We start from the raw sequence: 17,446 nt of genomic DNA, 5'->3' as shown, positions 1-17,446 counted from the left end.
ATGTATATAGAAAAGAGAAGGGGGCCAAGAACTGAGCCTTGAGGGACACCACAACTCAACTAAGCCACCGAGGGGGTAGAGTTACCCAGAACAACAGAAAAAGTTCTGTCGGTGAGGTAAGAGTATAATAAGCTAAGAGCTGAGCCCTTGATGCCAACCCAAGTCTCTAAGTGATGTAACAGGATGCTGTGATCGACTGTGTCCAAGGCAGCACTTGCATCTAAAAGAACTAAAATCGAGCAGTCATCTCTGTCTGTAGTCTGCAGTAGGTCATTAGTGACCTTAACTAGAGCTGTCTTGGTATTATGAAGCAGTCTAAAATCAGACTGGAAACGATTAAAAACAGTATTCGTGTTCATAAAAGAAATCAACTGAGAAGAAATTACTCTCTCCAGAACCTTAGATAGAAAAGACAACTTGGAGATTGGTCTGTAGTTACCTAGGGACAAGGGAATTAAATTAGGTTTCTTCAGCAATGGGTGAACAATGACATGCTTAAACTGTCTGGGAAAGAACCAGAGGCCAGAGAATTATTAAGAATTTGCAAAATAATGGAACTGATAGTTGAAAATACCTCCTTGAGCAGCTTAGTGGGAATGGTGTCTAAGATGCAGGAGGACGAGTTCATATTGGAGACTGCACTCTCTAACATTGAAATTGTAATTGGTTGAAATTGGATAAATACAGGGCTCATGTGTGTACCCAAAGTTAAAAGGAAGTCAGCTGGTGGCAAGGCCTTTTTCTATCGGGCCCCGTTCTTGTGGAATGGCCTGCCTGCTGCCGTCAGACAGTCTGTTGAGTCCTTTGAATCCAAACTTAAAATTTATCTTTTTGCCTTAGCCTACAATTAGTTGCCTTTAATTTGAGTGCTTCACAACCTGTACTGCACAGCGGGTCGGTTTCTGTCTCAATGAATTTACCAAGCACTGTTCTGCCAACAAGATGGTGGCACAGTGGCATAGTGGTTAGCGCAGTTGCCTCACAGCAAGAAGGTCCTGGGTTCGAACTCTGGGGTTGTCCAACCTTGGGGGTCATCCCAGGTCATCTCATATGTGGGGTTTGCGTGTTCTCCCTGCATCTGCGTGGGTTTCCTCCAGGTGCTCCAGTTTCCTCCCACAGTCCAAAGACATGTAGGTCAGATAAATCAGCCATACTAAATTGTATCTAGATGTGAATGTGTCGGCCCTGTGATGGACTGGTGGCCTGTTCAGGGTGTCTCCCCGCCTGCCACCCAGTGACCGCTGGGATAGGCTCCAGCTTCCCATGGCCTGATTGGGATGAGCAGCTTGGATAATGGATGGATGGATGTTCTGCCGACGAAATTATAGTGAATAGATTCAATATTGCAAACTGTTCTCTTCTCTCACGTCTTTTATCTCTCTCTGAATGATGTCTTCTCCTTTCTCTTTTTGTATGTGTGAATGGTGTGATTTGAGTCTCCCTTGTGTGCACGTGCAGTCTGTCCTCCTCCCAGGTATCCATGGTGATGGTGGTTGCCACCTGGACACTGCTTGGCATCCCCATCACATTTTCTTTGGTGACGCTGGTTGCATGGCTCAGGCCCTGGGCTGTTCCGCTGGTGTCTGGACACTGCTTGGCCTGCTCCTCATCATATTCTTCATCTAGCTTATAATTATGTTATTCTCTTTCAATGTCGTATTCTGTAAATTGTGTAAACACAACATCCACTGCATGTTGTCCATCTTGGGAGAGCGATCCCTCCTCTGTTGCTCTCCCTGAGGTTTCGTCCTATTTTTTCTCCCTGTTAAACGGGTTTTTTAGGGAGTTGTTCCTTATCCAATGCGAGGGTCTAAAGACAAGATGTTGTGTTACTGTAAAGCCCCTTGAGGTAAATTTGTAATTTGTGATATCGGACTACACAAATAAAATTGACTTGACTTGACTTAAAAGAGGCAGAATTAACATGGGGAATGGAATGAATGCAAGAGCCTGGCTGGATTTGGGACTTAATATTCTCCACCTTATTTACAAAATGAGTGAGAAATTTTTCGGATAACTCAACATCATGTCCAAAAAGAGAAGTGAAGGGACCATTAAAAACAGAATCAATGACCCTAAAGAGAACTTAAGGATCGTGGTTATTTCTTGATATTTCTCACATCCTTAACTGCCTTCTGGTAAATTAACATTTGGTTTTTAAGGGTGTTATGTGCTATTTTGGACTTGTTGACCTTCAATTGTCGTTCTGATTTTCTATGGAGTCTTCTAAGGGCACAAGTGTGATCATTCAGCCAGGGGAGGTTATTTTATTTTTGCTTCATAGTTTTAAATGGTGCATTTTGGTTGAGGATGGATAGGCACTGATCACTGAATGAATTTAACAGTGCATCTGGATGGTGGGGGGATAAAGAGGGATTAAAGGATGATGAATTAAAAGCATCACATAATTTAACTGCAGAGCTAGCGTTGAGAATGCGAGAGTGTGTTTTAGGATAGTGACTAGGAACAGTGAGCTGTAGAGGGACTTTGAAAATTACAGCTTTATGGTCAGATATAGGCATATCCACCAGATTAAGACATTCAAGAGAGAAACCAGATGAGAGTACAAGGTCTAATATGTGACCTTTGGAATGTGTGGCCCCTTTAACAGGTTGAATGAGTTTAAAAGAGTCTATAAGATCCAAAAAAATGTGAGGTGAGGGAATGGAAAGGACAACACAAATTAATATTAAAATTGCCAAGAATAAGCACCCTGTCATATTTTGGCATGACAATAGATAAAAGGTCAGAAAACTCAGAGACAAAACTAACTGCATTAGGGGGCCTATAAATTAAGATGCAGAGTAAAGGGGGAAGGCCAGTGATTAAAAAACATAAAACCTCAAATGACATAAAATTACCAAAAGTAATGGGATGGCACTTAAGACCTAACTTATAAAAAACAGCTAGGCCACCTCCTCTTCCAGAGTGCCTAGGAATATGAAAATATGCAAAATCAGGGGGGGCTAGCCTCAATCAGGGGAACAGTATCCCCTGGGGACAGCCATGTCTCAGTAATCATAAAAAGTCTAGATTATTAGAAACAATAAAATCATTAATGATAAAGGACTTACTACCTGGAGATCTCACATTGAAGAGGCCAGAATTGTTTGGTGTCAAAGCAGAATTAGAACCGATGGGAGTACAACAAATAGGATGCAAATTGCAGACATTTGTTCCAGATATTCGGTTGTTGTTGTTTCTACTATTAGATACATCATGGGGATGAGAGGCACGGTGCCTAATAATAGTCTGTATGGATAAACTCCCGGCCAGAGGGTCAATAGGATGGGTTAAATGCAGAAAACAAATTTCATTGTAACCAAACAACTGTACAATGACAAAATAAAGTGGCTTTCTTCTTCCTTAACAAATGCAGAGATCAGTTACCTCATATCCTCTGTGACTAATCGAATGTCTTGGCCAGTGTCTGGTGAGTGGCAATATATCTGGCCTATATCTATGATGACCATATGGCCACTTTGTGTTCACCTATCTGTCTATATTCAGTTTGTATATCTTCTTTCATTCTCGGTTTCAAACACGGGTGTGGTGCAGTGATTAGCATGGTCGCCTCAAAGCAAGAAGGTCCTGGGTTCGAGCCCCAGGGTGGTGCAACCTTGGGGGTCGTCCCAGGTCATCCTCTGTGTGGAGTTTGCATGTTCTCCCTGTGTCTGCTTGGGTTTCCTCCAGGTGCTCCGGTTTCCCCCACAGTCCAAACACATGTAGGTCAGGTGAATCGGCCATAATAAATTGTCCCTAGGTGTGAATATGTGTGTGTGTGTGTGTGTGTGGGGGGGGGGGTCGGCCCTGTGATGGACTGGCGGCTTGTCCAGGGTGTCTCCCCGTCTGCTGCCCAATGACTGCTGGGATAGGCTCCAGCATCCCTGTAACCCTGAGTAGGATAAGCGGTTTGGATAATGGATGGATGGATGGTTTCAAACACCTCCCACTAGCTGAGAAAGCGAGTCCAGTCTCCTTTAGAGACCACAAACTGCTCCTTCAGTGACAGAGTTGTTTGTGACATTTCAGATTGAAGCACCATTGTCAGGAAGCGTCTGCCTTTCTTAAAGAGAAAATTCACTGATTTTTCAACTTTATCTCTGTCTACCTGCAATAGGGAGAGCATATGAAAAACATCTGCAGTTCCTCCTGATTGTTTCTGCATCTCTGGAGCAGCAGTGAAACCAAATTTATTTTCTGGCATCAAAGTGACGTATTGTGACGTCAAAAACCAAATACAGCCTACCACAGTTTCTACTACTACTCTAATCTAAACACGCTGTTCAAAAAACATATCGTTCTCTCAGTTAAACTACATTTCCAATGGTGTAAATGATGTCCCACAACACTAGCACAAAGAATTTTATGGACGACAATACAGAGGCTTACGCGCAATGCATTCTGGTACCACTGTGGGAAAGACTGTTAGCAGGAGAACACCGAATTCTCCATCAATACAGTACACATGATGACTTGTTTCTATTGACTACATTACTCATCAGTACTGACTGCACATACACAAAACCACAGGTCTACCACCTCCCACCTCCGGGGATGCAACAGGGTATCACAGGGTTACAGTTGCACCCAAGACCCAGAGTTAAAAAGGTGTGCGTGTGCGTGTGTGTGTGTGTGTGCGTGTGTGTGGGTTTGTAGAATCAAGTACAATGTTGCCCTCTCTTTTCTCCATCTCTCTCTCTCTCTTTCATTCTCTTTCATTCCTTGATATCTCTCCTCAAGGAGAAACTACCTTCTGGGTCGTCACCTCACCCCACCTCTTCCCCCCTTGCCTACTTGTCTCGCTCCAAAAGGACCCCACCCACCAGCTTTAGGAAGATAGTGTATGGGCATCAACATATTCATGTGCACATAAGCATCCCTGCTCGAACACACAAACACACACACTCTAAAACATACCAGGTGGTATTTTCAGCCCACGGAAGACTGAACTGTGTGGTGTGAGGGAAAGCCAGTGTGTGTATGTGTGTGTGCACGTGTGTGTGTGTGCGAACACAAATACATGGAGTCCAGAAGGCCCTTGAAATATGTACAGTGCTCCCTGTCCAGTGCTCTCCTGCATAATACATCGGCACAGCAGGAGAAAAGACCTTACGAACCACGAGGATCACCACCTCTCCACATCTCTCACTCTTCCACTCGCTTTCTTTCTCTCCTCCTCTCCCTTCGTCCCTTCTCTATCATACTGTCTGCTGCCAGTGCATATGTTTTAAATAACTACTGTCTCTCAGGGTCATTTGTGGGTCAGATACTACTGTGGAGGAAGTGAATGAGGGATAGATAGATGATAGATGGCATAAGGAAAGGGAATGAGGTGAGACTATGTGTTCACATACAAGGCATGTGTTTTATGGTTGACAGAAGAGTAGCGGAGCAAGCTAATGTAAAATGACACTACGCTATTTTGAGTTAGCTGGGCCTGGCCACCTCACCATTCTCAGCCAATTTGGTAACTTAATGGACGGTAAAAAAAAAATGCAAGTGAAATAAACCATTGTTCTGTCATGTATTTCAAGTGAGCAAACTATAATCTATTGTCCTCAGAAACCACCTGTAGATGCTCAAAAAGATCATTTTTTAGTCATGCCTAAAGACTATTTTAAATGTATGTTGATGATCAGACATAATAGACAAAACTAGTCCTCATTAAGACAGTTGGAGGTAATGATTCCTTGAAATATAATAATAATTTATGTACTGCTCAGCAGACTAAGAGACCGAATTGATGGCAATGTGGTGCTTGCCTCACTTTGGAATATTGTCATTTTATCACAGTGGATGATGGTTCGTGTGGCCTTAGTAAGAAGATACACAAAAATAAAAAGAAACACACACACACACACACAAACAGAAAGTAGTGTAAATGACTCACTATGAGCTGCTTGAGGCCAACAAAAGACTGCTCCACAGAGTCGGCGGTGAGGACCTGTCTCTTCATAGCTGCCTGCTCACCCAAGAAACGCACCATCAAGTCTTTTACAGCATCTCCCTGCAACAACACACACATTCAGAATAATGTGAGGGGATGCTTAGATCCAAAGAGCTGTACAGTACCACTGACCTTATACAATTCTATGTTTCCCTATGCAAACCAAATGCCTAACCCCTTGCAAAGTTAGTGCTATGTATCCCAGTGGGATACAAAACCACTGGAGATCAATGACAGGCTAAACAACTTGACTTCTGTTTAAGTGTCATTATTATGCATTGTTTAGCTTGACCAACACACAGTGAAACTTGCATCCTTTAACAAGTATTGCAATGTCTCACTGAGAAACTCAATAAAGTGAGGATGAAGTGATGAGTCATTTACTGACTCCAGAGGAAGAAAAATCCTATATCCAGTCTTACTGGGGGCCTACTCAGAGAAACTCACTCTTAGAAGTTAAAATGCACAAGAGTTTTAAATCTTGATTCATATTCAAGGCATCCATATGATATTAAAACCATTCTACCACATTCAAAACATATGGAATCTGAGTTTAGGGCTTAAAGTACACTATAAAATTTCATCAGCAGAAGCATTAAAAAGCTCAACATGGGAAAATAATGACAGAACAGGTGCGTCTATTTGAAAAAAAGTTTCTACATGTGGCAGTGTTGCAGTGGTGGCCACAACAAGAATACAAATATAATGTTGCCAAAGGCTTAAATTAGAAGGTTGAGCTGTAATATTTTTGTTCCTTTTTGTCTCATCTGTATTTTTGTAGCAGGGCACTACAGCAAATGAGACTTAGGTCACTGTTGGTCTTTCCTGCATAAATAAAGGTTAAATAATTCCTTTTTTTTCCCTGATTTTGCTATATCAGTTTATTACATTTCCCTGTCCCTGTTAAATATTTGAAGGGTAACAGCCCATACCTACCTTCTGTACCACTATCTAGAAATAAGCTAGCTGAGCCAGGGTTTACTCTTGTATCCAAACATTACTTCTGACTGGGGGAGCTGCTACAGGTTTACATTTGGCAGGATATGTCAAGAACCTACCACCGTTAATCAGTTGCCAGAAGACACGATTAATGACAAAAATTGGATTAAGAATGTGCTTTAGGATACATTATACAAGGACAAGGAAACCAAGTCAATAACACCAAATCTTTCCAGATGTGAGTTCTGAATGAATCAAAACCAAAATCCGAAAATGTTAAATTCACATTTAGCTGACAAATCACATTCATCTGTACTGTGACTGACAAGTGGAATTGTTTGATTCCTTAAAAAGTAGACTCTTTGGAGGTGTAGGGTTCTGCAAGACAACATGAGATGAGCATTCTTGACTACAGTTGTTTGTCCTACCTGGATATTGTCAAACTTGAGGCCAGGCATGGTCAGCCTGTCCCTCTCCACGTAGACTGGACTGTACTGCTGGGTAGCCACAGAGATCAGAACCTTCCTGGTCTCCTCAGATGGAAGCCAGGCGTCATGGCGTCTGTCCACCTCATTTAAGCTCAGTGCCGTAGCAAAAGGGTCATCACTGCCTGAGAAGACAGCTTGCAACTGATTGAAGGGCTGGAGTGGTGCGGCTGGAGCTGAAGCTGTGGTCTGAGGTGCTTGAGTCTGAAATGGAGCTGAGGTTGATTGGGATGGTGGAGGTTGGGTCTTGGGTGGGGCTTCAGTGGGCCCAGGAGCAAAAAAGGAACTAGGTGTGGGAGCACCAGAGTCTGTGGGTCCTCCAGGGGTGGACAGGGAAGAGGAGGTGGAAGAGACCTGGCATTCAGTGTTGGGAGCTACAGGCACAGGGGTGGGGGCAGAAGGGGTCTCAGCATTGGGATTAGAGACAGAGATGAAGGAAGAGGAGGTAGTGAAGGAATCAAAGAAGTCCGAAGCTGGATTAACATGCCCATTGTCAGTGAAGAATTTACTAAGGCTGGGGCTGGGCTGGCACACCAATGGGGGAGTCAGCTTGCTTGGGGTTGCTGCCTCATCACTCCCCCCACCACTTCCCATGCTGAAACTTGGAGACTTGATGAGCGTAGGCTGGAAGCCATCAGGCACCAGGGACTTGGGCTGATTCCCCTGGCTGAATATGGTGCAGACTGGCACAGGCTCATTTTCAGGGCTAGTCTCTTTGGCAGCCTGTGGCACTTGTTCCTTACTCTTAGGGCTCGATGGATCTGGTGTTTCACCTTGGGCAGCAGCTGAAACTGAGAAAGTGACCTGTTCTACTTTGTCTCCACACACATTTGTGTCCTCCACTTTTTGCCCAGAACTTTCCATCTCCTGTTCTTCCACCAATTCTTTGACCTCACTTGAGTTTTGTCCAATTTCACATTTTCCCTCTTCGAGGCTTGGGGCCTCCACTTCTCCTGTATCATCCTCTCCTCCCTCCGTCAAGGAATCAATGGGAGCGACATCATCTTCCTCACTGTTATTAGCGGAGTCAGAAATCATGACACTTTCCATCATCTGGTCATTCAGTTTGTCCAGCTGGCTCTCTGAGGGTGTGGCACTGCTGTCCTCCTGGGGACTCACAACCTCTCCTCCTAGGTCAACGCTGTCTTCCGGGAGGAGGATGTTATCAGAGGTGGGCGACTGGCTAGGAATTGCTTCTGGAAGAGCTGGAGCAGGGTCTTCCTTCGCAACATCCTCCACTGTTATGTCCAGGGTGACGGGACGTTGTGCTGGAGCTTCGTTGCTATCCATCTCACTGTTCCTGCAAAAAAAAAAAAAAAACAATGAATGGCAGCAAGAGTCTGGAGGCTTCTATTATATAACAAATACTGCAAGTGTGCAATCACACACACAAAAAAATCCTTTTCAAATGCTGCATTATCTTGTAAGCTAACTTCATTTCATTGTCAACAAATGTTCCTTCTTAGGCAAGACAAGGCAAGTATATAGCACACTTCGTGCACAGAGGCAATTCAAAGGGCTTTACATAAAACAGATAAAATGGAGAGAACATAAAAATGAAAAGATTTAAAAATAGCATAAAAGAATAAAAATCAAAATGCAGGAGTATCAAATTAACTAGATTACGTGGACAGCTATCTTATTTCCATCTCTTTGCATTCTGCGAGTTTTGTCAACGTGACAGCTGCCATTTGTGGTTTCATTTTTATTTTTTGTTATTTAGTGGTTATGTTGCTGTATTGGTCATAGCGTTTCTATAGCTAACAGACATGCTAACGCCAGATCAGCTGTTGGACCTGACGTAGCATGTATGTAGCAGATTTTGCTGCAAATAACTTGCACGCACATGAAAGCCATTGCCACATAAACAACCATGAAACATACCACTACCCTAACCAATTGACTTTGAAATGACAAAATTACAAAAACATTATCAAGCACAAAACACAACGACGTTCCGCTTACCTGTCTCTGAGGTGACAGTTTGAACTGTAACGCGCATGCGCAATTCCACCCGGAAGGTAAAAGTACGGTATTCCCGAGTAGCCAAACATCATTACTTCGTATTCTTGGAACGCTTACGCACTTTTTAAACGTACGTGTAACGCCGAATTAGATAGTTTACGTGTGATCGCCGTACGCTTAATGAGCAAGTTTTTTCACGATCGCGGAAGTCCAGCAAAACCCCGGTGGCTAATCGATTTCAGCAGCCTGTATGCACAACACTTTCAGTAACTCAGAATAAAACTACGCTTTGAGTGGGACACAAGAAAGGAGATAACGCTATTTTTCATTTCTGGGACATGGAGGACGACGCTCCTGTAATTTACGGCCTCGAATTTCAGGCACGTATCGTTCCTGTCAATCAATGTAACTCCTCTCATTGTCAAATTTGGGTTATGTGATGTTTCATTCCCATCTTTCCCGGTCTGTTCTAATCTGAACTCATTGCAGAGGTCTTATCCTGCATTGTCATTTCCTCGACACATGTAATAATATGCATTAGTACCGTTTACATAAAATGTTTCGGTCTGCGTATGTTTATGTCATTATTTTTTTTACAGTTATTGATTATAATATGTAAAGGATAGTGGTGTGTGTAGGTTGATTAATCTTGCTACCACTTTACAGGCCCGGGCGCTCACTGCCCAGACAGCTGAAACAGATGCCATTCGTTTCCTTGTGGGTACACAGTCGTTGAAATTTGACAACCAGGTCAGTCCATGGCACTTGCAAGTGGCACATAAAGCTGTAAATGCAAACGTTTTGATGGTTGCACTTAATAACAATTCACAGAAAGTTGAATCAGTTCATCTGGATACGACTTTTATTGAGAGAAACGTTTCATCACTCATTTAAGTGACCTCTTCAGTGGCCAATTACAATTGGGAATCAGTAGTACTAGCGCATTTACAGCTTTAGACAGGTGTATAGCTTCACCCCCTGGCTTCCTGATAAAAAATTTTCACTGTTTAAAAATAGACATGAGCATCGACAGAATAAGTTGTGTTTGTGTATCTGGGATTATTCACATACAGAAAGAATAAATCCTAGCCATACTGAATGGAGGCAGTTGTTGTAATTTGTAATGTAATTTCTGGAAAGTAAGGCAACCTAAAAAGATCAAGATTGTACAGGGGCGTTTTGGAAGCAATGGTCTCAATGTAAAAACAAAACAAAAACTGGACACGTATGCTGCAATACTATGTGTTAAAGAAAAATCTCCCCCTGGGATGATAATAATTTGGGAAAATGAGGGGCAGAATGTCTTGTCTTTTTAGGGTACATTTTTGCAAGTATCACCTACCTTGTAGTTAATGAAGATGTGAAGTTTTTTACATCATAACAAGAACAACATTTATAAACAGGAAGTGGACTTGTGCTGGTATGGCTGGGTGATACAGCGGAAAAAATCACATATCACAATATTTTAGTCTGAATACCTCGATATTGATATTTTGATGATATTGTAGAGATGACTATTGGGGCTCACACAAAATATTTACACAATGAAATTTTTGATAAACACTTATTTCATCCATCCATTAATCCATTATCCAAATGGCTTATCTTGCTCTCAGAGTCACGGGGATGCTGGAGCCTATCCCAGCAGTCATTGGGCAACAGGTGGGGAGACACCCCTGACAAGCCGCCAGGCCAACGCGCACACACACACACACACACACACACACACACACATATTCACATTCACACCTAGGGACAATTTAGTATGGCCCAGTCACCTGACCTACATGTCTTTGGACTGTGGGAGGAAACCGGAACACCCGGAGGAAACCCATGCAGACACGGGGAGAACATGCAAACTCCACACAGAGGATGACCTGGGACGACCCCGAAGGTTGGATTATCCCGGGACTCGAACCCAGGACTTGCTTGCTGTGAAGCGACTGCGCTAACCACTGAGCCACCGTGCCGCCCGAAATATTTCATTTCATTTTTATTAATAACTCGGATATGATTTCCATACAGGGAGCGACAAATAATATAACAGCTACAACAGTGTAATTAGTTCAGAAAATGGCATCTCTTTACTGTAATGTAGGCTTTAAAACCAGGAAAAGACAACACATGGCATATTGTGGAAGTTGTGAGAAAACGGAGACAAACAGCTTCTCTCTTTGACTACACCAACGCGTGTGTCATTTATTGCCACACTATCAACCTAAAAAACACAATGGTGCTGCCCATACAACAAAACACTGTAAACCAAATTACCTGTAACGTCGCTGCATTACTATGGCTGCACACTGAACTCTTAAAGTGAACGAGTCAACACAAAAAGTCACATAACATAACTGTAGATGCTGAACAACACAACAAACAACAGGCTATGGTGAATTATGTCCATAAGTCCAGTAAGTGTCTGCTACACATGTACCCCCTGAATTCACCATAACAGGAAGAGCTAACGTGGCGGGGGCCGGATGGCCCGGCCGGAATGGCTCTGCCGAATGGGAACAGGTACCAGGGCATCTGCTGAGGGAGCTTTAGGGGGCCTGTGGCAGTGTGGGGGTAGGGAAGGGAGGAGCCTCCACCATCGGGGTCAGGCTAGTCCAACGTGATGGTCTAAGTCCAGGTGAGCTGACTTGAGGCGGTCCACAGAAACTCGCTTCAGCTTGCCACTGACATCCACGTCACGAGTGTTTGTCCACGGTGTCCAGGACGCAGAACAGGCCATCACAGGGAGTTTGAAGGGGTCCATAGTCGGTGTTGTGGTGGGTGAACACATATTCCACCCCCTACGGGCTGGCTGGAACGTGAGACTGTGGGAGACCGCGCTGTGACATGGGGACAGGTGCAAAGGTTCTGGGTCTGTCCAGGAGCCTTGACTGCTGTTTGGTCACAGACCAAGGGGCCATGGCATTGGGGATGAAATTCCCTGGGACCTGCGGCGGTTGGCCGTTAGCCAGTTAAAGGGACGAGGACTGGAGTTCCTCCTTGAGAGAAGTCCTGAGGCCTAGCATGATCCACGGGAGGCTGTCGGCCCAACTATTGTCCCTGAGGCTGGCCCAAAGAGCGGCCTTCATGGAGTGATGAAACCGCTCGTACAACCCGTTAGCCCGCGGGTGGTATGTGGTGGTGTGGTGGAGCTTCACCCCCAGGCTTTCTGCGACAGTATTCCAGAGTTTGGACGTGAGGTGTGGGTCTCAGTCAGAGGAGAGGTCAGATGGTGTGCTGAACCTGGTGACCCTAGTTCCGATGAACGCCCAAGCTACCTCGGTGTACGTCGTTGACGACAGCAGTATGGCCTCTGGCCATCGAGTGGCCCTGTCCACCATGGTAAGGAGGTATGTGAAACTGTGTGGGTGGAGGGGGGGGCACCAGGTCCTCATTAAAATGGTTGAGCCTCCTTTCAGGCACCGAGAACTGCGCCATTCGGGCTTTGGTGTGGCGGTGCATCTTAAGAGTGCTGGCACTCCATGCAGGTATCAGCCCAGTTTGTCACATCCTTTTTGAGCCCTTGCCAGATGAACTTGGCCGCCATCAGCCATTAGAAGGCTTCCCGCCTAGTTGTGAAAGGCCGTGGACAGTGTCGAACACCTGCCGCCTCCACCCAGCGGGAACGAGGGGCCAGGGCTGAGCTGTGGAGATGGCGCACGGGAGCATAGTGCCAGCATCGTTGAAAGCCACGTTCTCTAAATGCAGTCCTGTGACAGCCATCCTGTAAGTGAATGGAACTGTGAAGGACGGGGAAGGCAGTCAGCAACAAGGTTGTTTTTGCCAGCAACATGTTGCGTGTCTATGGTGAACTCTCACACAAGTCACGTTGGGGTCACCATGCAGTGTGGAAGTTCTGAGAAAACAGAGACGAACAGCTTCTCACATACAACAAAACACAGACAACCAAATTACCCGTAATTTCGCCGCGTTACCATGGCTACGCACTGAGCTCTTAAATTGAGCGAGTCAACATAAAAAGTCACATTGTACATGTTGAAGAACACAGTGAACAACAGGCTATGGTGAATTATGTCCATAAGTCCATTAAGTGTCCACAACATTATCACATCCATTATCCAAACCGCTTATCCTGCTCTCAGGGTCGCGGGGATGCTGCAGCCTATCCCAGCAGTCACTGGGTGACAGGCGGGGAGACACTCTGGACAGGCCGCCAGGCCATCACAGCCCCCCCCCCCCCCCACACACACACACACATTCACACCTAGGGACAATTTAGTACAGCCGATTCACCTGACCTATGCATCTTTGGACTGTGGAAGGAAACCGGAGCACCCGGAGGAAACCCACGGAGAGAACATGCAAACTCCACACAGAGGACGACTCGGGATGACCCCCAATGTTGGACTACCCTGGGGCTCGAACCCAGGAACCTTCTTGCTGTGAGGCAACTGCGCTAACCACTGTGCCACCCCTTTTCAATACGTTTCACCAAAAAAATCTTTAAAATACAGTAAAATAAAATATCACAATATTATGATATCCTAAATTCCAGATGACATCTAGTCTTATATCACAATATCGGTATAATATCAATATATTGCCCAGCCCTATGCACCGGATGGTTACATGATATATTCAAGACACTCGCATCCACAATCACATCCAAATGTTTATTGGACAGTAAAGGACTGATAAGAAAGGAGCAAAAGGCAGTTGAAGATATCAAGCTAACTACATGACATCTCATATTGTCAGAAATAAAATCGGTTTAAAAAACAAAGTTATTATAATGTAATTCAGAATGTTAACTTAATACAGTTACTATCTAAATCCACTCTCTGTAATGCTTGGGAAGTTTTTTACCTTTCATTTGGGATATTATGTAACAGGCTAAGGAAGATGGACTGAGGCTTTTTTCCAACTCAACATTAGTTGGGGGGGGGGCTGACAAATTACATAACAATGGGATCCCAGTGGAGGGAGGTCAGTTTAGCCAAAGGTAAAGGAAACGGCAGGTCGAATTACATATAGTATGTTAAATGTGAAGGTGTGTATTTTTGGATAACTGTGAACTGCCTGTTGACACTATGTCCTATCGGACTTGAACCTAGTTTGTTTGTTTGTTTGTTTTTGGGTTTTTTTTTTACATTTACTTGCGTTGTCGCCTCCTGACTAGATCCTTGCTTGTGTTGTATTAACTCTCAGATGTACGTCTCTAGCATCTGCTAAATGAAATTGTGAATAAATGTCTTCTGGATATGGTGCTTTGGCACTACAGGTGTAGCTCAATGGAGACAGGCTCAGACTTGACCTTATATAGCAGCAGCACTGGGACTAGTGCCAGCCAGCCCATCCTTATGCTGCGTTCCATTGAAAGTCCGCGGTCAGAATTTCCTTGTTGGAATTTCCAATTTCCGACTTCTAACCGTTCCAAGTGTACGACTCCAAACGGTGAAAAAATAAAAATATGGCTTGCCGTGATAAACTGGTGTTTTTATTGGCAAGTTTATCAACAACTTAACTGTTATTAGTGCAGCCTCCTTGTATAAATAAACAAAACAAAGGAATAATTTTTGTGCAGAGATAACTTTCAAATTGTTTACCATAACCAGCTACTTAATAGCATTGTCGACATATTTTGACACCAATTTACATGCAGAATAGGTTTTACTATATGATAGTATGTATTATTGTAATTAAATACAGGAAAATATACTTAACGTTGCCTTGTTTGATGGTTTACCATTAACACTGTGCGCCTCCATGGGAGCGACCATTGTGTGACGTCGACAACTGCTTCTCCGTGAAGTGGGGGGGGTAGATGGATTTGCCAGAAAATCCAGAAAAGCATTCACTGGATTTCGCTGTGCCAGCTACAGGTGTGTTAGGGAGGCTCAAGAAAGGAGCTGTCCCCACTCTTTGCGTGGAACGAGTACTCCAAACCAGCACCAAGGCTAGGTGTGTAGGAGCGCCGGGAGCGTCCTGCTGTCGCCCCTCTGCCAGCTCTGGACTCCTCTGATAATGTGATGGATGTCAGCAGAGCCTGCAAGAGCATGACTATTGCGTGGCTCCTAATCCTGCTGCTTTGGATGATGCCCTGGCCCAAAACGAGTCAATGAGGAAACGAATAGAAGTGCTCCAGAAACAATTAGAGACCGTCCAGCTACAGTCCAAATTCAGCCTGTGGCGATTTGCAGGTTTTGATGAGGACGTTCGGTTTTACACCAGGTGTGTCTGATTTGTATCATTTCATTTAATCGTCCCTGCCAAATTAACTTAGTTAGTTTGCTAGCTAGCGCTAGTATAGTTCTAATGATGCCATTACTCACCCTCGTAGTTAAACCCCTTTTCTTTTTTGCTCGTCTGAGCCACTGAGGAAGCACTCATGATGCGATGTACATCGTTGACTGTGATTTTAGGGCGGTCCGGCAAACAGCGAGTGTAAAACAAAGCCATCTCTTCTTTCAACAAACCAGACCGGAAGTTCTTGTGCAAGTACTCGTACGTCGGACGACGCCATTTTTCACACCTAGGCTATGCCCACTGAGATTAATGTTGCGTTCTCTTGCTGTCTTTACCACACACTAAGAAATCAAGGTACAGGAATGAACCTGAAAGGGTACAAGTGCTTTGTTGCTCCAGCTGTACCCTAGCAGGGTGCAAGCACTATGCCTTTGAACATGGTACATTTTTGTACCTTCTTGTCTATACCTCTAAAAGAACATTTCTGCACCCCTTGTGACAAAAATGTACCTTCATGTCCTATAACAAGTGTGCCCATTGAAAGGTACAGAATTGGTACCTAATGAGGTACAGCTGGAGCGACATGACATTTTGTACCTTTATGAGGCAAAAACATACCCTTAAATTTACAGACAAAATTATTCACCAAAATCTATTTAAAAACTTAACAGTTTACATCTTTTAACAAAATTTGGAAGCATTTATACAAAATGTCTCAATCCAACATACAAATTATGTGTCACCTATATGTACACCTTGGGATACCCCAGAAGAAGCTGGAGGGCGTTGCTGGAGAGAGGGACGTCTGGAGTGCCCTACTTAGCTTGCTGCCACTGAGACCTGACCCCGGAGAAGCGGCTGGTGATGAGATGAGATAAAAACCCCGGGGTTGTCCGGCCTTGGGAGTCATCCCTGGTCGTCCTCTGTGTGGAGTTTGTATGTTCTCCCCCTGTCTGCGTGGGTTTCCTCCAGGTGCTCCAGTTTCCTCCCACAGTCCAAAGACATGTAGGTCAATGCTAAATAGTCCCTAGGTGTGAATGTTTCAGCCCTGTGATGGACTGGTGGCCTGTCCAGGGTGTCTCCCTGCCTACCGCCCAATGACTGCTGGGATAGGCTCCAGCATCCCGCGACCTTGAGTAGGATAAGCGGCTTGGATAATGGAAGGGATGGCTGCAATGGTTAAATCTTCAACCCAGATGATTACAACAATCATCTCATTGCCTCTCTGCTTTCTATACAAACAGTGGTCAAATAGATTTCTCACAAAATTGTTCTGTTCTAGATGTAGAAGTTTGTACCAATCATGTAGAGGTTTGTACCAATTCCTGCCAGATTGTTTCAGGTCGTAAAGGGATTTCTTTAACTTGCATACTAATTTCTCCCCTGTCTGATGTCTTTTCAAAACCTGCTGGTTGTTCTAAAAAAATTCTGTATCAGAGCATGTAAGTATGGCATTTACATCTGATGAACAATGAAGTAATTTTGCACTGCTACCTGCATCAATGCCCGTACTGAAGTAAGGTTTGCTGTTGGAGCAAGCGTCTCATGGTAGTCTATGCCTTCTATCTGGTTGTAATCCCTAGCAACATATCTAGCGTTAAAGATTTTCCCTCCAGCATTTTCTTTAATGACATAGACCCATCTACCCCCCACTGTGTTCCTACCATCTGGTAAAGAAGTCAGTTCAAATGTGTCATTTTCTTTAAGTGAGTTGAGTTCTTCCTTCATAGCATGTTCCCATCTGGGTGCCTCGGGTAACACCAAGGTAGATTATAGTGTCTGCGCTGAGGGAAAATTCACCAACAGCAGAAATAGGAAACCTGATGCAAAAGCTAGTGCACCTCTGGAGTTGGTACATACTGACTTAGCAAGTCCCATTGAGCCAACTGCTCAAGATGGATTTAAG

The 17,446-nt window shown here is 44.2% G+C and overlaps 2 protein-coding genes across 2 annotated transcripts in view; one reads left to right on the top strand and one right to left on the bottom strand.

Moving 5' to 3' along the window:
- trappc12 (trafficking protein particle complex subunit 12) overlaps positions 1-8,664 on the bottom strand; it is a 39,201-nt gene extending 30,537 nt beyond the window's left edge. The window contains exons 1-2 of the mRNA XM_056295770.1: positions 7,318-8,664; positions 5,894-6,010 (exon numbers count right to left, since the gene is read on the bottom strand). Of these exons, the coding sequence (XP_056151745.1) occupies positions 5,894-6,010; positions 7,318-8,664 (1,464 nt within the window). The remainder of the gene's footprint in view (positions 1-5,893; positions 6,011-7,317) is intronic.
- Positions 8,665-9,575: 911 nt separating this feature from the next.
- eipr1 (EARP complex and GARP complex interacting protein 1) overlaps positions 9,576-17,446 on the top strand; it is a 64,501-nt gene continuing 56,630 nt past the window's right edge. Inside the window, exons 1-2 of the mRNA XM_056296156.1 lie at positions 9,576-9,719; positions 10,006-10,089. Of these exons, the coding sequence (XP_056152131.1) occupies positions 9,678-9,719; positions 10,006-10,089 (126 nt within the window). The 5' untranslated portion in view covers positions 9,576-9,677. The remainder of the gene's footprint in view (positions 9,720-10,005; positions 10,090-17,446) is intronic.

The sequence above is a fragment of the Lampris incognitus genome, chromosome 16 (assembly GCF_029633865.1).
Source record: "Lampris incognitus isolate fLamInc1 chromosome 16, fLamInc1.hap2, whole genome shotgun sequence".
Classification (NCBI taxonomy): domain Eukaryota; kingdom Metazoa; phylum Chordata; class Actinopteri; order Lampriformes; family Lampridae; genus Lampris; species Lampris incognitus.
The sequence above is the reverse complement of the archived record's forward strand: the minus strand, read 5'-3'. Positions and strand labels throughout refer to the sequence as shown.